The sequence below is a fragment of the Nannospalax galili genome, unplaced genomic scaffold (assembly GCF_000622305.1).
Source record: "Nannospalax galili isolate Female #2095 unplaced genomic scaffold, S.galili_v1.0 scaffold7, whole genome shotgun sequence".
Classification (NCBI taxonomy): Eukaryota; Metazoa; Chordata; class Mammalia; order Rodentia; family Spalacidae; genus Nannospalax; species Nannospalax galili.
The window spans coordinates 11,068,700-11,089,211 of record NW_008359081.1 but is presented as its reverse complement, the minus strand read 5'-3'; the positions used below and the strand labels follow the sequence as shown (position 1 = coordinate 11,089,211).

Genomic DNA, 20,512 nt, shown 5'->3' with positions numbered 1-20,512 from the left:
TATTTATTTGTTTGTTTGCTTGTTTCACTTTTCCAAGTGAACTTTAAAAGAGCATATTGGGCAGGAAATAAAACCTTTATTGCATGTAAAGTATATAACCACTATATAAAAGTGGAAAAAAAATCACATTTACTAAACATAGCTCTAGAAAATGATTTAACTTGTTACTGTTGACTTCATTTTTCCATGAAGGCAGATTTTAAAATATTTTTGCTTGTTCAATTATTAGGGTTGTTTGTAAGATGATAGTGGAGGAGCTGTATTGAGTCTATTGACTGCTTGTCTCCAGAGCAGTAATTGTGTCAAATCTGGAGAGACTATGCCTTTCTGCCCATAATCAAATTGAAAAGTAAAATGATGTTCTCTACCTTGAAGTGATTATCACAAAAAACATTTCAAGAGCTTTTACAAACTGATATTTTGTTAATATATTTTACCATTAACATCTTTGTCCTGTTTTTGTAAATGTATTAGTTTGTTGTCACTGTTTAACAACATTAAATCTCAGTTAGTTATAAATAATCACCAGTATATTTCAAATGTCAGGTTGATCAGGCCATCTTTTCATTTCTTTGACAGGATTACCCTTGTGTTCCTAGGTAGGTGGGAGTGGATTAGATAGCTTTGTGGATTTTAACTGAGCTTTCCTAAATGTGTAACTGGCAACTGGTCTGGAGCAATCTCCTGGGGGCCAACTAGGACAACTTGGCTCTTCTCCATATGGCTCATCCTTCTGTAAAATGACTCAGGTGTGCTTCTGTGGTGAAGGAAAGTTCATAGAGGGGACAACAAAAATGTTCAAGTATTTTGAGACCTGTGTTTGAAAAGGGTGCATTCATCTCTGATGCATTTTATTGGTAAATGCAAGTCAGAAGCTGACATTGATTCAAGAGACAGGAAGCTGGTAAGAGAAAAAAGCAGGGCAGCCATGTCACAAAGGGCATGGATTCACTAAAGGATGAAATACGTGGACCATTTTGCCATTATTCTACTATTTAGAGCAGATGATCCTGGACAACACGGTTCTCTTGCCAATGAATGTTTTCAAAGAATAGCCTGTAAACAATGCCACTATATGAAGCACCATTAATTATGTTTTTGGCTCTAAATATTAATGTAAAAATGACTCTAAATATTAGTGTAAAAATATGACTGAATTTTCTTAAAATTAGGAATCACATTCAAAATTCTGAAGACAGAGGATGTGTGCCTAGTATCCTTTGTGCCACATACCAAATCCTCTGGGATGCAGTCATTCACATCTCTTTAGTTAGCTCATTTTTTCCATCTCTCAACAGACCCTGTGATCTAAATCCTGGCTTATGGTGATTCTTGGATGAGTTCATTAAATGAAATTTGATTCCTAGTATTTGAAATTCTTTCTGCTTGGATTTTCTTTCCCATCCAACATCTACTATTAATTTTTATTCAACCTTGTAAATTCATTTGTGAAATTCATGATTTCTTCTATTCTTTCCAGAAAATATGAAATCACTTTTATTTGTGCCACCACCATATTAATGACACCGGTATCAAAAAGATTATAACACAGTGCTGCACTTATAATTGTTTTAACATACACCTCTTTCCTTGAATTACATGCCAAAGGCTGTGTAAATAATCCTAATGCCTTTTAAACAATCTTCCATCTGCTCATTTTTCCTAGTACATGGGACAATACGAAGCATGTGAATACTATAGATTACATATAGTAACTTAAATACCTCTCTCCTTTGACATATTAGGAAAACAAAGTGTTAAGCAATTTATCCACATTTTCCACACAATTGGAAAAAGCTAAAAGCATAATTTAAATAGAACCTATTTGCTCCAAAAAAATATATTCTTCACGTTGGTGGTATAGTGGTGAGAATAGCTGCCTTCCAAAAAGCATCACATTCTGAACCGCCTACCATTGAGTTATGGTTATTACTGTATTTTTACTATAAAGTATTAGTTAAAAACACACATTAATATGATAAAAATTTTAATATATAAAAACATTGTTAATTGTAATGCAATGTACTTTGTTTCCTTTTGGTAATATTTAATTTAACTTAGATATTTAAAGATGTTATTTTAACAGACATTTAATAATCTACAGCTTTCAATATATTGATAAAATTCAGTGGCATAGAAAGCAAGCTAAGAATTCCACATTCATTCATAACATAAATACATTTTGCAAGGCTAAGCACATCATAGCTAAACAGAAATTTAGAACTATTAAATTATCAGCATATTTCTGAAAATAAGAGCAAATTCTGTAGTGGTAAACTATCTGATCTTTTACAACTCAAAGAAACCAAGGGTACAAGATGGCACAGAGTATCCGCTCATGAAAAAAAAAAAAACACAACAGCAACAACAACAACAAAACCCTTCGGAATCATAGCCTAATAGATTGGACCAGGACTTGTTTTTAAGACCTCTCAAAGTGAGTATTAGACAGTTTTGAGGGGTATAGAGATCACTTGGCATAATTATATCCTAACTTCTATAGCAAAATTGCTGTCCCCGCCACTGCCTAAATTTTCAGAACTCATTTTCTCATTGGTATAATGTGGAAATTGAAAACTTTAATGTTTTCAGACCTAAAATTCAACCCAAGGTATTCATAGTTCTTTCATTTTTAAAAAACTTTTACAAAAACTTTATTGAGAATTTCATACATGTATATAAGGTGTTTTGATCAAATCCATGCCCACTCCCTACCCTCCAACATTCCCCCTTCTGAAGAGGTAACCCTAAAATCTTATAAGGATTAGATCCAAGCTCCCAAATCCTTTTGACATTTTAAATCTTTGAACAGAGTATGCTGCTAACAGGCCCAAGGACATTCTGATTTTTAGCCAAGAAACTGGCTACATTTCTTTGGGATCTTTTTACCCTAAGTGCCTAGCAATGCCTACCTCCTATTCTTATCACACCATCCTCTGAAGGGGTTATCCAAATGCCAATAGGGAATAGGGACGCAGGCTGCTCTGGCTTCTTCCATCCTGAAAAGGGACGCGGGATGAGGCAATTGGAGTACTCCTTCAGTGGGTCTATTTAAAAGACTCCCAAATTGCATAACTCTTGTCTCTAAGGGGAAAAGAAAGTCCTTGAATCATCACTAGGAGATGTGAGGGAGAAGTAAAGGCATGAGTAATTAGCATTACAAGTTCTAGACAGGGAACTAGAAAAAAGTCAGAACAGGGCAATTTTCAAATGTTCATACAGTATTTGTAAATTATTTAACTTCACGTGATAGCTAGGGACTAAAGGGAAAAGAATAAATTAGATTTAGAAACATAACTTTCTTGAAAGAAATTATGAACACACCCAGGTAAGACCTAACACTGACCCTACATGATATAATAACCAAAGAAGCATAGCTTAAAGAAACAGCTGTGAATGGCTAAGCGATCTGGAGATAGAATGCCTAAATTTGGAGCTCTATATAATGCTTATTTGCTATGACATTAGAAAAGTTATTGACATTCTCTGTGCCTTAATTTTGTTGTCTGTACAATAGAGATAAATTCATTTGATTATTGTGAATATTAAAACAATTCAGAAATGTTAGTTACACTGATGTTTACCTAAAAAAAAATATGAGTGAGTTTACAGGAAATTGGTTAACATGAAATAACCAATATTTGACTATATATGACTACAAGATGGAAGATTTCATAGGGTTCAGCTTAATAGAATAGAGATACAGGTTACATAGAAGGATTTCTAGCCTGTGTGACTCTGTGACTCCTGTTCTTTGATTTAGTACTGTCTGTAAGAAGGCTTTCAACATAAGAATGGAAGAGGAGGTTATAAACTGACCAAGGTAGATTTCCTAGTTGGCAGCAGAATGGAGTGATTAGGAAAGTGCTGTATTCTACTACATGTGTTGACCATGCATAATTGTTCTGTAATTTAATTGGGAAAATATATTTGTACTAAATGAATTTTAAATATATTTTTAAGGATTCTTTCAAAGCTCTTGGGGTACAATATCTTCTTTTACTGTGTCAGAACAAGTTTAAATTTTCTTTACCCCTTCTAGATGTTATTTGGATCTAAATGCTGATATGTGGCACTTTTTCATTATGCTTTTTATGCCTCATATATATGTATGAAAATATATTTTTTTATTTTTAAGCATCTGAGCATTATTTATATAATTTTAAAAACCACAATGTCTTTTTGCATAAATCAAACAACTATTGGAATAGATCATAACTTGCATTTCTATAACTAGATGTCCCAAACATAAATCTACCTACCTAATATAATAAAAAATTAAACTTAACTTTAGAATTTTCAGCATATAGGTAATATTTCATGCCACTAGAAGTTAATGGATAAATTCACATATTGTATATTAAAGTTATATCAAGCATTATAAGATAGGAAATTACTAAAGTTACAAATTTTGGGTTCAGAGTACCTGGGGAAAATGAATTAGTATTAACCTAGATAATTCATAGAAGAAAAATCAAAGGCCAGGGTAAACAATTTAGTTTCTTTACAAAGTTTGATAGAGATAAGCCTGATTTGATGACAAACCATGTGGGTTGTGGTTAAGCATTTTTAATTTGAGTTTTATTACTAGCCTTTTATAGATAATTACTTGATTTCCTTTAACTATTGTGTAGTTTCTTTGGAAAGTTCTAATGTGCAATCTGGCTGAGACATTTCATGTTTACTTTATAGTTTAACATACACATTGGGTCTTAGTGATTATATTTTATAAACAGTTACTGCCAAATAACATTTTGAAATTGGAGGTAGTGTGAAAGCATGTTATACAGCTTAGCTCTTGAGTAGTTCTTATCTCCAAGGAATAACTTGGGTTTTTCTTGATTATCTTTGTAACCAGATTTTACTGCTATTTCTGGCACACAGAAATCTCTAAAAGTATTTGACGCTAAGTGATAATGAATACATGCATGTTAATTTTCATCTGCTAAAGCCCAAGAAACATTCCAGTAATTTGACACTCCTGTATAAGAAGAAAAGTTGTCCCACTGATAAATTTGGCTATTTGCAATGACATTACAAGAGACAGAATTAGTAAATGAAACCTGAGGAGGAACATTTGGACTTTCATTTATTTCCTGACATGGATGTTCATGACAATTGGTTGCCATTTGTGAAGTGTTGGAATATCTTTGGTTTATCTACCTGGGCTCAAATGCTGCACTTCTCTGTCCTGAATGACTAGCTTGTCTGTTAACAGCAGGCTCCCTTGCCCTAGGACTTGCAGATGGGCTTGGTTGGTAGAACAAAGCTGTCATGATACTCGATGACCAATTACCAGAGCTCCTGACAAGCATTCTTTTTTACTGTATAAAGACTGGAAATCTCTCTCTCTCTCTCTCTCTCTCTCTCATAAATATACTTCTCTTTTACTAGTTCTAGTTGTTTCATTACAGTGTCTTCATTTTTGTAAACACTCCTCTGTTAAACTCTTCTAAAATTACACAAGTCCTAGAAGGACCTATGTATCTTGAAAACAGAGTTGTACTTTGTATTCCTAGGCAGTGACATTTAGCAGGATGGAGGAAAGAGGGAATGGAATTTGGGTTTATTGAACATTTTCTCAGTCAGGTGTCTTGATGTTCACCTTAAATTTATTAACCCATTCAATCTTTACATTAACACACTGATATTCTTGCCTTCTGTTCTCTGAATCCAAATATCACAAAGAATAATTATAAAAATGTGGGTATTATGATTTAAAATATTGAAATATGTTCATGATACATAAAATATATGAAGCATTTTACAAGAAAAGTGTATTCTACTTAAATTCTTCACAGAGTCTTCATGATGTGGGTAATAATGCACATCCTCTTTATGAAGATGGAATAATTGAGGTACTGAGGAGATAGGTAACTTGCCTACAATTTAATAAGTAGAATGTAGAGAAATATGGATTTCACTGTCATTCAGTATATAGAGCAAACATTGTTATTCACAGATTACAATTCCTTATATTTTGTAAAACTTATTTCAACAGTGTGACCATTTATTTTCTTTCTAAATTCTCTCTGCATAAGCCTTACATCTTTCAGTCATATGATTCTGAAATTTAAATACTAAGCAAGTTATATTTTCCCATATTGAGAGATTTATTAAGCATTACTAATATATGTTGCTAAAAATCAGTACAGTGGTCATTCTTGAGGATGTTGGTCTTCAGCAGATGGTGAGAGGTAGCTACCAGGTTGCAAATCATGTACTGTTTATAATTCTAGTTATTGCATAAAGATTTATTGAGCTATCCAACTTAAACTATTGGTACTTTGTTGTATGCATGTTATGCTGCAATAAAACTCTTCTACATAAAATACTTTTTATTTTTACTTAAGCAAACAATTGTCGGTGAAAGCTGCCTATTTAAGGTGCAGTGAGGCAGCATTATTTTGTCATGCACAGTTCACCAGTGCTGTAGCCTTGCAGGATATTTTAAATTCCTCACTTTTGCATTCCTTTTTGGTGTTTCTAGTATCTAGAGATTTGTAATCACTGAGACGTCTCTTAACTTTCTGAGCAACAGATATAGCCATGGCTTGACCTTTCTGTAACCAGAAGGTCACGCTAAATTATCCCTGTGCTCTTTACCTCCTACTGGAACATTGTATTGATCCTTCTGTATTTTTGGCTTAAAAGACTAACACAACTCTGAAGCATCAGAAGCCATTTAAACAGCTTCACAAATGTACTTCTGATCTTTTGGCAGTTTTTTTTTTTTAATTTTGATTTTTTTTACCATTTTGTGTATGCCACCTACTAATCTTTCACAATGTTATCGGTGGTTCTGTATTTCCTAATTTCACTCTGACAATGCAGAATGATTATTCTCTTATGATTGTTGCATCTTTTTTTTTTTTTTAGTTCGCAAGGAAGAAGTCATTATAACTAAATGCGTGATTCTGCTAAGTAATATTAAAAGTTCAGAAGTTCATTCAATAAAGAAGTCATTAGTCATGAAAGGAACTGAAGACAGGGAGCAAAGGGGTCATATAGCACAAAAAGGATATAATGCTTTGTTTTACAAAATCATTTTCATGCATTTGAAAAAAAGTCATTAAAATGGAATTTTAGGGAAAATGTAATGGTTTCATGACCCAGAAAAATGCCACCTGCGAAAAGAGACATGGTAGATATCAAATGTGAAAAAAGAGGAACAAAAAAACAGGATTTAATTTAAAATAGCCAAAGAGCAACAGACAAGGAACATGAATCTTTTAAGTGCTTCCCCTCCTCAGTCTACATTTATCAATCGCTGTAATTGTGTATGGACAATGACAGTTTCCTTTTCTTCTACTCTTACAGAGGACACAGAAAAGTACATTGCAGATAGGCTCGGCACTGTTCACTACATTCAGTAGCATGCTAAACTTTTAAAAATATTTTATTTATTTATGTTTTTATTTTATGTATATGAGTGCATTGCCTGCATGTATATAAATGCAATGACCCCAAGAGATTAGAAGAGTGCCTTGGATTCTCGGGAACTGTAGTTATTGATGGTTATCAGCTGCTTTGTGAGTAGCTGGGAATCAAACCAGGGTCCTCTGCAAGAGCAGCCAGTGCGCTTAACTGCTAAACCATTTCTCCAGTCTAGCATGTTAAACTTTTATATGTACCTAGAATTTGGCACAAAATATACAAAGAAGGACTAATACAAGAATGAAGCATTAAAATAACGGTATATTCATTAAGGACATTAAAATGTTTGGTCTATACGAGATATCTATTTTCTTTCACTTAATCCCCACAAGTGTGACCTGTGTTGTTCCTCTATTAGTTCCCAATTTACTAAACAGCAAAAAGGTTTACTCATTGGTATCAGGATAGCACAGCTAATGAACAGGGAATATGTGCTTAAAAGTTAGATTTACTGCATCTGAAACTTGTGTTTGGTTTGCAATGTCATATCTATAATTCTTTCCGATGAGTAGTGACTAGCTAAAACCAAGAATGGGATCTGCCAATAATGAGATGCCTTCTTCTCTGGCGTGGTCATATTGCATATGAACTACACATCTGAGCAACTCTTACATTGCAAACTAAATACTGAACTTTTAATTGGGAATCGGTTTTGGAGGAGGGAATTTTACTCAAAAGTGCTTCTGAATTTTTATAATAAAGCATAGTTCTCATATTTTGATGCTATATGATCCTTATGTTCATTACCCTAAGATGTACTTCATATTTACCGTTTTATATTCTTCTTTTTCAAATGAACAGAATTTGAACATCCATGCCTATCTTGGTTTGCCGATTTTATCCAACAATCAATACAGATATAGAACATGTTTTGAGAACAAGTATCTCTATCAGAAAAAAATACACATGCCTTCCTTCAAAGATTGGCACATTGTTACATGCAAGATTCATTTTTTTTTTAATTTTAGAAACCACTCTTTTCTCAATCATATCTGTGAAACTTGTTCACAGAATAACAGCATTTCAGGTTACATTTTCATTCAACTGGAAAATGAAACTTTAGTATTACTCTCAAAATGCTGTTTTCCATATTAGTTATGAAGTTCCTGATAACATTATCACAGAATTTGTATTCATCTTTTCTACTTAAAGTTTTATAAAACTGTCACTGTTGTTTAAAGATTTGCTGGGATACTGTGTCATAAAACTGCTTTATAAACTTCCAACATGTTAATGTTTTATATTATTTTCATTTTTTCCTTGGAAGTTTATAAAGAACTATTTGAGTAGAATTTCCAAAACAATAATTTGTTGCAAAAATTCAATAAAAATGGGAAAAAATTATATTAGATCGCAAAAAACAGAATATACAAAGATTGGTGAACAGCCTGCAGGAGCCGGGGTTTTTCTTCATGAAACACACCCTGGCATTCACAGCTCTCATCATTGACATAGCTTCCTGGTTATAGGAAGGTTCCAATTAGTATGAATTTAATCTTCAAAATATCAAGGGTTTTTTTCCCTGCTATTGAGGACTATTTTGATTTTCATGGCAAGTGCGTTTCAAGGTTTGGGTGTGAACCGCGTAGAGTCGAATCACTTAAAAGCTCATGTTTGACCCACGACTTGACACTTGGAGAAAGCAATTCTGATCTTACAGACACTGGGATTCTCTACTCTGTTCTCCTGGGCCCACTTACTGTTTCTGTGTGGTATTATCTTTCACAAATATTTGCTTACCCTACTGGTTAAGAATTCCTGTAGGAACTGGGCAGAGTGTGTCTGATTTACTAGTGTGTGCTGCAGTATCTTGCTCAGGATTATTGGTGCTCAATTTACTTCAGGTGTGATCAGAGCTAAGAATAGTCTCATATTAAATAATTGTAGGTTTTTCACTAGAAATGCAAATGATTTGAGAGCATTTGACATAAAGAAAACATTTAAAAGATACTTAAATTCAAAGATAAGAAGAGGAATGAAAGTATCATGGTAAAATAAAAGGAACAAAGGCTCTAGGAGTTGTCTAGAACTGAGCCAAAAAATTGGATTTATCCCCTTCTAGCTTTTAAACAAAGGGTTCCAAAGCTAAATATTCTTTGTCTCATCTGCACCCCACATCACAGAAATGATGCAAAGATTAAAAGTTTCACTTATTTAGTACAATGTCTTCTCTCTTTAGTTACTACAAAATCATTAGGCTTCATAAGTAATGATTGTACTTCCTAGTTCCTTAATAAAACTTCTGAACAGAGACCTGAAAAAAAAAAAAAACAGATGAAAAGTCTTCACAAACTCATTTTAATTCTGTTTTAATCAGATCTTCCAAAAACTGGGATTATCCAAAATGAAAACAGGACATTCTGAATTATTGTGCATGATGTGAGACTAATGATATTGAACAAGGTTATAGGTTAAATTAGATAAATTAGTCTATAAATTTCCAAATCATCTCCATAAACAGCTCAAATACATTTGACCTAATTACATATTTTCTTTTTTCCTGTTTGTTAACATGAGCTTTTTTTTTTATTCATTCCTGGTCAATTATTAAGTACGTACATTAATCATCCTTAAATATAGCTTTATATTTCTAAAGGCTTAATCATGAAAATGGATAATTGGAAGTGGACTTTGTACAAGTGGATTTTTTTTTTATTTCAGTTTGGTAAGCAGCACATAGAGAACCTCTTCAGTGACCTGCAGGATGGGAGATGCCTCCTAGACCTCCTCGAAGGCCTAACAGGGCAAAAACTGGTAGGAAAACTATTTTTACATGTATGTGTGTGTGTGATGCGTGGACATGTGTACATGTGTGTTCACGAGTGTGCGTGGGTGGATGTGTGTGTGTATGCAAGTACACTTATGTGCATGTGTCCACACCAGAGAGTCATGACAGGAATCTTCCTTGATCACTCTCCATCTTGTATATTGAGGCAGGGTATCTCTCTTGAACCCAGACCTCATCAATTCAGCTAAATCATCGAGCCTGTTTGCTGCAGGGATCCCTGGTCTCTTCTTCCAGAGCCCTGGGATAACAGGCACGGCATCATGCGTACTAGTCTTTAGGAAGGTACTAAGAACAAAAACTCTCATCCTGACACTTACAGGGCAAGGGTTTTGGACAGTGAGACATCTCCTCAACCCAGGAAATTTACTTCAAACTTTATAGTAACCTCAGTATAATTTCTGGCCCCAAATCAGCAGTATAAATTTATGTGTGTGTTCTAATAAAACTCATCAATATATTGATGAAACAAGCGATAAAGTATATATTCCTGAATAAAATAATTCTTATTGTATTGTCCATTTTAGCATTGTATATTTTATGCAGAATAACAAAGTGACAGATTTCACTAATATAATGTTAATTAGGAGACATTATATGTATTTATTTATGTGGTATCTTTCTTAATGAAGACCTCTACAAAGACCTGTATGCAGAATAATATTACACTTTTTTCAATTACTTTAAGTGTGCTTGTATTAGTTTATAAATAACAAAATTCATTTTGAAATAGTATACTAAAATTTTTAGTCTGATACCCAGTAACATATGTGATTAGAATGTAATTTCCCTTTCAAAAACACTTAACTTGTATAACTTTAGAACATTCCTGTAAAGGAGAGAAAATTGTTGCACACTGTTATAGGTCAATAAAGTCATGGATGAGTCTGAATTCAGTTGATCAAGGTCTCATAATGGAAAAAAAAATAAAACTCTTAAATCCTAATATCCTGACTTTAAAAAATCTTATTTTTAGATTTCTATTATTCTTACAAGTAGAATTTAAGACTCCAGTATTCAGTTATCCATTCAGCATATCTAATGAATCCTGTTCAATTGGCTATCTTTGTTTGGGACTGTGACTCTAGTCTAGTCATATTTTCCAGGACAGGGGCTGTATTTCCATCACCAAAGCAACTTTTTCAGGGCTAATGAATTTTACATATATATATTGTTTGAAGTAATCAATTTCAGCAAAAGAAAAAAATAATAATTTCAAAAGTACTTGAAATATTTGTTGAAATAAGCCAATACAACAAATATACATAGATACAGATATGTGAAGATGAAAATGAACCATATGAATAAGAGGCACTGAAGAAAAATTGGCTACAAAATATTTACAAGTGGTCATTAATAAGTAAGTTGACCATGAAAATCACCAAGCATTCACACTGTATCATTTCAGTTATTACTGTTAACTGAATCTGATTCATCCTACCCTATTGGCACAGATCTTGTAACCCTTGTCTATACATGTCACCTTCTCCACAAAAGAGAATCACTGGTCTCATGAATACTCTCCCAATTTCAATACTTCAAATTCCTGCGGTTGGTCTTCAATCCTAATATTTACTGCAATTATATGTGTTTTACGCCTAATGAGAGCCTTATCTAGTATAAAATAAAAATCTTAGCATCATGTTTGGAGGCATGTTTATTTGTGTTATTGTCTTGGGGCATTTTCCTGATTAAGAGGAAAGTGTTTGCCTTCCAAAAAGAAGTGAAATTTGCTTCCTTAGAGATTCAAATGGGGAAAAAAATCAGCCTTAACTTCAGGATTAGAGGCTGAAAAAATTTTAAATGGTATAATTACTTTGGTCCAGATAAATGTGCATACATGCATTGATATGTACATTTAAATAAGTGAAAAATGTTATGTTTTAACACAATTCTTATTAAAGGGGATTTTCTTTGAAACCTTATCTTTCCATGGCCTTATTTTCTTCCTCTTTGTGGTGAAAGGTAGGAAAATACCAAAAAGTAGGCTTTCTCACTTTGCCATTCCTGAAGTAAAATGTTCTAAGAGGGTGAAAAATGGAGAATTCTGTTTAGAAATCAATCCTTCTAGATGGAGGAGACTGAAGGAATTCCCAATCATAATAATGGGTGTGCATCAAGCCATTTTAGAGAATAGAAGGCTTAAGATGAATATCATAAGCTCCATAGCCAATTCAAAGAATAAGGTGCTCTAGAGTAGGGAACTCCTTGAAAAGGATGGAAATTCTACTGGAAAATATAGCATAAAGCAGAAGTAGAGAAATACATTGTTTATTCTACAGATATAGAAGGTAGAGAAAGGAGAATAGAAGAAAGGTTTTGGAAAATATGACTCTAAAGGCACAGACCAAAGGTTGTAACCTTGCTCCACTGATTATTATTTCTGTGACTACATATTGTTTTAAAGATAATTCTTTACATAATAAGCATGATATCATTGGCATTGCAAGTCAAATTAGTGATAATATAAAGTACTACATACTGCAAACTCCATAACAACAAACCTGTATATTTATTAAATGACAATCTTCAGTCTGCTTTTTTTTTTTTTTTTTTTTTTTTGGTCTTTTTGAGACAGGAACTCCCAGTAGCCCCAGCTGACCCTGAACTCACTATGTAGAGCAGGCCGGCCTTGAACTCACCGAGATCCTCCTACCCCTGCCTCCCAAGTGCTGGGACTAAAGGCATGTACGACTATGTCCGGCCAGTCTAAGCATTTTAAACAAACTGAATTTCTCCATAATGTTACAGAACAGTCTTTTTTTGTTGTTGTTTTAAGCTCTGTTTTAGAAGAAACTACTGTATAGCAAGATTGAAGCATTTGACCAAGGACACATAGTCCCAAGGTAGCGGAGCAGAAAGTTGAACTGAAGAAAACCAGCATTGTAGTTCATGCCTTTAAACTACAGCTACCCTAAGGTTGAAAGGAGAATGATATAAATTGTTTATGCAGTTGGCTTGGCCCAATAATCCCATTGTTGAAGATATCAAGGAGAAATAGGGAGTGAGCAGGAAAGGACGTTCTCATAGATTCTGGACAATGGCTACAAGAGCATGCATTAGCATAAACAAAAAAAGAAAGGAACCAGGTGGGTTGTCGAACACCTGTAATCTCAGCACATAAAAGGCAAAGGCAGGAGGATACTGAGTTTTAGGACAGATTTAGTGATAATGTTAAAGTCTGTCTCCAAAACTAACAATAATGATAAATGAACTTTTAAAAAGAGGGAATACATACAAGTTTCAAAACAACAGAATTTCTAAGACACCACAATTGGGGGAATGTATACTTTAATGAATTATCCAGATGTTTAAATTGAAGGATGCAATATAACTTTTGGCACTAAAAGCATAAGTTAAAAACCTGGCATTGGGATTTTGAGCTTCACTGACCGGGACAATAGTCAAAGAAAGGCTTTCCTTCAGTCTTATTGGTCATATAATTTTAAATTATATTAATTTATTTTTGACTATTCTACGCATGTACATAATACTTTTTAAAATCAGACTCACCTCCCCCCATCTCCATGCTTTCTTGTCTCCTTTTCTTTCTGGTTGAATTCCTTCTTCTTTTCAACTAGTCCCCTTCTACTTTCTTGTCATTTGATGACCCCGCTGAGTTTAATTAGCATTGCTTGTATTAGCATGAATGGGCAGGAGCTATGTACTAGAGTTTGGGCAACTGAAAAGACTCATGTCTTCTTTTAACTTTCTTTAAAAGTATTGAAATAAACTTGCTTATCTGTCTTACAGGTTACTGCCGTTGTGTGTTTTGCTAATGTTTTCTGTCATTGTTGGTTTTGTAATAATATACATTGGGCTAAAGAATGAAGCGTCAATCATCCCAAATAGGACTATGAAAGACAAAAATGTACTTTGCTTCCCAGGGGGTGACTGTTTCAGGCTAAAAACCCACTATGCCAAAGACAATTAACCCAAAGTCTGAAGATTCTTTACATAAATGCCTCACAGCCTGTGTTCACTTAAATGTAAAACACTCAAATGTAAAATTTATACATCTTTGATATTCAGCTAGATTTTTTTTGTCTCTCTGTGCTCCCTAGTAAACATTGTTTCTTTCCATTTTAGCCAAAAGAAAAAGGATCTACAAGAGTTCATGCCCTGAACAATGTCAACAAGGCACTGCGGGTCTTACAGAAAAATAATGTAAGTGGTGACCTGAACAGGGTCGACACACCATGAGACAGCATGTTTAATGTTTGAGTAAGGGCTTCAGCCCCAATGCAGAGAGGCTCATTAAACTCTCTTGTATAGCACAGATTTTATTCAGACTTGCTCCTTTGTGTGTGCTTTCTGCTACTAGAATTCCACAAGCAAATGTGTGCAATCATAGAGGGCAGAGAAAGGTGTGATCCATACCTGATGAGCTTTTCAGTGTTGTTTCTTGATTTTACTTGATATGGCTATATTTAGTAAAGTGAGTACATGTAGCATGTTTTATAGGGCAAAGAGAGTTTACTTACTGAATATTGTTTGTATGAATTCTATGCATTAAACCCTAATGATCATGAACTTCATTGGAATCAAGATAATGGCCACCAAGCCCATATCAAACTTGAAAATTAAGCAGAAACAATCAACATTTTATCTAAAGAAAAGAAAAATGCAGGTTCTTTATCCCTTTATTTAATTTATTTTATTGTATTAAAATATCTGTTGTGTTAGAAAAAATGAACCATCATAGCTAAACAAGTGGACAGGTTAGGGGAGGTCTAGTCTGCTTTGAGGAAATCAGTTATTATCCTTTCCATCATATCCTTGGAGGCAGACAATCCTCCTTTCACATTAACTTCCTACAGCCTTTCTCACTACCCATACACTTACGAGGCACTTTTAGTGGCTTCCAAATTACAACTCTTGTAAAAGGATAAATCCAAATACATTGATCACATATTTTTAAAATAGCCATAATATGCTACAGATGAGTAATAATATACAGTCCTGTAAATGTCTCTCAGCTCATCTGGTACTAAGAGGACAGGATAAGAATATGCAAACAGTAAATGTAATTTTTTGAATTTCTGAATGTAGGGTCATTGTCACATTTAACAAGAGAAAGTTATTTTATAGAAACATTGAAAGTTTGTTTTCAAAAAGATTAGCTGTAGATTTTCAGTTTTTTGAAGTCAGAATAAAATGGACTGATGCAAAATTTAAAGACCATGATCATCTAACCAATGATAAATATAAGATATTGATAACTTGTACCCAAAAAATATTTTAAATAGTAAAATGCCATTTCCCATTTCAAAACATAAAAGCAAAGCAAAGAACACAACATTTAGGGAGTTATTAAATTTACCTTATTAGATATAGTTGGATTCTTTCTAATTTCCAGTTTTAATTGAGGCCAGATAATGCACTGGCAATACAACAGACAAATTATAGTAGAAAATCTTTATAAAATGGGCTATCCAGGTATTTATTACATATGAAAGCAAAAGCATAATTTCAGAAGACGAAACATTAACTTGAATTCCATGAAAGTTATAAGTTGTTCCTATCTTTCATAAGCATTTACTTTATGAATTGCAATTACTTTTGCTTGGTATTTATTTGTGTGTGTGTGTGTGTGTGTGTGTGTGTGTGTGTGTGCATGTGGACTTTCTACATTGTGTGTGCGTAGACTAGAGGAAAACTTGCTGGCATTGTGTCTCTCCTTCTACCATGTGGTTTCTGGGGAGTGAAGCAGATCATGAGGTTTGGTGGCAAGCACCATTACACGCTGAGCCATCTTGCTGGCCCTGCTTTTCTTCCTTATGTGGTAACTTTATTTCTTAGTGAGTTTTGATAAAGAGAAGTTCTTAGTCATAACATAATTTTGAAAAATATTTGCTTTGTGCTTTGTATCCTGTTCAAAGAATATTTACCAACCAATTCATTACTATTATCTCAGTATACTTTATTGGTTAACAAATATACATATATATGTGAGAATATCCATACCACTCATATATGTAATATTTCAAATTACTAATAATTATCATATACTAACACTATGGTATATTATGAGTCAATAAAAATGAACAGATGATATCTATAGAGAACGCACAGGATTATTAAGTCTTCTGAAAGAGATGTGAGCAAAAGAAAAAGCACACGAATTTATATCTACCCTAATATCTTTAATTAAATTTCAAACACTAACCATACTTCTATGGGTTTAAGACTGAGTTCATAAACATTCAGTCAAAAGTGAGGAAGAGGGTCATGGGACAAGCCCCACACAAAGGAGCTATTGTTCATCTAGGACTTCTGGAACAGAGGAAAGGCTTCATCTTCAGTAAAGTAGCCATTGGTTAGTTATTTATTCTCCAGTGATAGGGCCACACCCATGCGCACAGTGGGAACCCTCACTAAGCTTTAGTGGGACACAATGTAACACAAATACAAAGACAAAAGACATGAAAGTGGGGTGTGGACTTGGCAGGAGGATTGTGAGTTGGTGAAGGCACAAAGGGTTTAAAAGAGGGTGTAGACAGGCGAGTATGACTGAAATGAATTACTTAAATGTATTAAATGGTCAAAAATGTCCTTATACCAAAGTATAGTTTTTAATTAAATTTTGTATAGCCAGGTTATTTAAAAAAAATCAGGAGTGTGGCTACATTTTAGAACACATGAGGAAGAAGGTACATAGGGAAACTGCTGAGGTGCTTAAAATGTTCTATGGTTTTACCTCATGATTACGATCCACTGAGAACAGCTGAGCAGATTTGACACCTACTAAATTAAGACTTGAAAACAGTTAATCAAGCTATGTATTTAATATGTGTTTATTTTTCTGTGCATAATACTTAAAACTTTAAAAAGCTGCAAGAAAGCTGGGAAAATGACTCAGTCGCAAACTGCTTCCTATGCAAGAATCGGGACCTGATATTGGTTAGCACCCGTGTAAAAAGCCAACGGGGGAAGTACCAGAATCCCAATGCTGAGGAAACAGAGATAGGTGAATCCCTAGGGTTTGCCCGCCAGTTAGTCTAACAGGACCTCTGACATCCAGGTCAGTGAAAGGCCCTGTTTCAAAAAAAAAAAAAAAAGTGGAGCGTGTTAGAAGAAGATAAGGGACAACAATATCTAATCTCCACTCACATTCACTGTATTTGCATGTACAAACACATGAATATGTACACAAACACAAATAAAATGTTAAAAGCTTGAAAGGAGATACCTATGAAGATAAATATGGCTTCATTACCTCCCAAATTCCAGATGATAGCTATATTAATCAATCTATTGGCACATTTTCTAATGAAAATTTGAATTATTGTAAGTCCAGATAACAGTTTAGAATGTGGCTAATGCAATATATGAATCTTTCCTTAGTTGGCTACATGTCATACAGAAAGGGAAGAACCTCGTAATGTTTAACAGAGGAACAGTCCAAGTTGAATTTGAGGAGTCCTTTAAAGGCAGATTTCCACAATATTTTAACTAATTAACTTGAGGTAGAGCCTTGATGAACAATTATGTCAAACTGGAGTCTTTGTGCTAAGAAACAAAATTTCTAGTAAAATATTTTTTAATAGAAACTGAAGCCCAGATGAAAGTGAACATTACCTAAGTTAACCTCAGTTTGAAAGACACAGGAAATGAATGTTCTTTTCTATTTCATTATTATTTTGTAATCCAAGGATGTAAGAAAAATAATGGAAAATATTCCAAAGTACATATTTTTGAATCTCTGATTAATACCGTGAGGAATAATTGAACGAATATAACTGAATGTTCAAGAGCAGATTTTTCTTAAAGATGTATTTGAGCATTCCATATCAGAGGAATGAATGTATTTGGAACATATTAAAGCAAATCAATGCATTAAAAAAAATAGGTAGGACCAGTTGATATTTCCTTTTTAAAATTTTAATTTCTCAATTGAGGATAAGCTACAGAAAAACTACAGAAAGTATTGATTGCCTTGTTTTTGAGGCAGGGACTTCCTGTGGTCTTCTGCCTTGGAACTTGCTGTGTAGACCAGGCTGGCCTTGATTATAGCGATCAACCTGCTTCTGCTTCTCCAGCGCTGGAAGTAAAGGCATGTACCACCACACCCAACTTTGATTGCCAATTTTAAATAGCCATAGCTTTCACAGAAATGTGTTACTGTGGTTATATGTAAAGCTTTATTTATTTATTTATTTATTTATTTATTTATTTGTTTATTTATTCATTCATTCATTTGTTTATTATGTATTTATTTTCTTGTATGCGTTATGCTATATCTAGTTGAATAAAGAATCAACACAATTCTTTCTATCATGGATTTTCCAGGAACATGGTAAAGGCTACCATATATACATACAGATATATACATATATACAGATATATACATACAGATACATACACATATGACACAATGCATGAAATCCCATGGGGTGGGCTATGGGGTGTGGGTGGGGGAGGGATTCTAAAGATGATTAAGATGTTTTCTATGAAGTGCACAAAAATTCAATAAAAATATACATTGAAACAAAAACAAAAACAAATATCTAGTGATGACTACAACAGACTGGAAAGTCTTCCTTGTTCTTATATGAGGTGAGAACTAAAGGGAGTGAGGCACTGGAATAACTGCAAGAAAATGGTCCAGGTGAAATAAAGTGCAAAAGCATTTGTCACAAGGACTCAGTAGTTGCAGAGAACAGAGGGTAAAATATCAAATATAGACAAGGGGATCAAAGAGTTCATAAGATAGAGGTATGAGGGGGGAGACATAGCAAAGTATGGCTAAGGTTTGGAATCTGAAAAATGACAACTACTTAAAATTCTATGATCATTAGATAAATTAAATGAATTTTTCAAATAAATAATATAAAGAAAATAGTTGGGGATCTGGAGAGTTGGCTCAGTGTTTAAAAGCACTGGATGGTCTTGCAGAGGACCCGGGTTCAATTCCCAGCACCCACATGGTGGCTAATAATCGTCCGTAACTCCAGTCCCAGGGGATTTGATGCCTTGTTCTGATCTCCTTGGACATTTCATGGCACAGGTACATTTACACACATGCAGGCAGTACACTTATGCACATAAAATAAAAATAATAAATAAAATATTATAAAAAGAAAATATTTTTGAAATGTATTGAAGACACTCATTTTATACTGAAGAAAGTTATACTCAATAATTAAGTCATAAACATTATAGAAATACTGCTAAATCTGTAAAAAAACTTAATTGTAATATATATATAGTTTATTTTACTTAAGGTATTGAATTAATCAGTTACATTACTGCATCTTTAGTAGCAAAAAGTATATGAATAATATTAATACAGTGGAGTTTTCATATCTAGTTTCTATTTCTCGATGCTTCAAAGCATAGTAGTTATATAAAACATGTAAATTTTGTATAGATTCTCCCTATAAAACTCTCACCAGAGGTTTCCTTATACAGCAGATGATGATTAATATATAAACCAATAACTGGTCAATGTGCAAATAATATAAGCCTGCAGAGTGCTCATTCCTGAATAGGACACCTAGGTCAAACTTCTGCCTCCCCAGGCTCAGGGATCGTTGCATAATGGGGGCAGGAGATTGGAAGACCCAGAGGTGGCTGATGACCAAATGGAAACAGATTTTTAGACAGTGGTCAGTTACTAATATGAACTCACAGCAATGGTGACAGCATGCACAAGTCCTATGCAAGCTCAAACCAGAAAAAATCTCAGTAGAGACATGGGGGAGTGGGTAAGAAATGCCAAAACCACCTAAGAAAAATTTGAAAACTGATGGAAGCTGGGAGGGAGAGAGAGACTCTCTTTTAAGGATGAGACCCTTTGTAGATTAGTCAGGCCCCAGTGGATGAACCCATACTGAAAAACATTTGGAGACACAAATTAGACTCTGTATGGGACAATAAGGGGAGGTAATCTGAAGACCATCAAGTCATATTGTACAAAAATCACAAAAAATCAATTTTAAAATTATGCAAAAAATTGGGCTTGAAAGATGAGCAATAGTTAGTTGAATAATTTCATTTAATTAATCAAAGCTCAAATCTATGCCCTCATAAAGCCATTCAGAAAATTCCAGCTCTGTCATTATCAATAATCCTATAGAAAGGCCAGAGAGTATAAGGAGGGAATAATTTCTATAAATGTGGGCATCATTAAAGTACGTATCCAGTGACAATGAGACATTGAAGTGTTTACTTGAGTTAATAACCATTACTACCTCTAAACCAAAAGAGGAATTTTTCCCTTGATAATGAGAATTCTAGCTTTGGAAGAGCAACACTAAGTACAATTTTTAAAGGTGTTATATTATT

At 33.8% G+C, this 20,512-nt stretch overlaps 1 protein-coding gene across 1 annotated transcript in view; it reads left to right on the top strand.

Annotated features, from left to right (window-relative positions):
* Window positions 1–20,512, top strand: part of Dmd (dystrophin) — a 2,373,110-nt gene that overhangs the window by 508,109 nt on the left and 1,844,489 nt on the right. Inside the window, exons 3-4 of the mRNA XM_017795501.2 lie at window positions 10,099–10,191; window positions 14,312–14,389. Of these exons, the coding sequence (XP_017650990.1) occupies window positions 10,099–10,191; window positions 14,312–14,389 (171 nt within the window). The remainder of the gene's footprint in view (window positions 1–10,098; window positions 10,192–14,311; window positions 14,390–20,512) is intronic.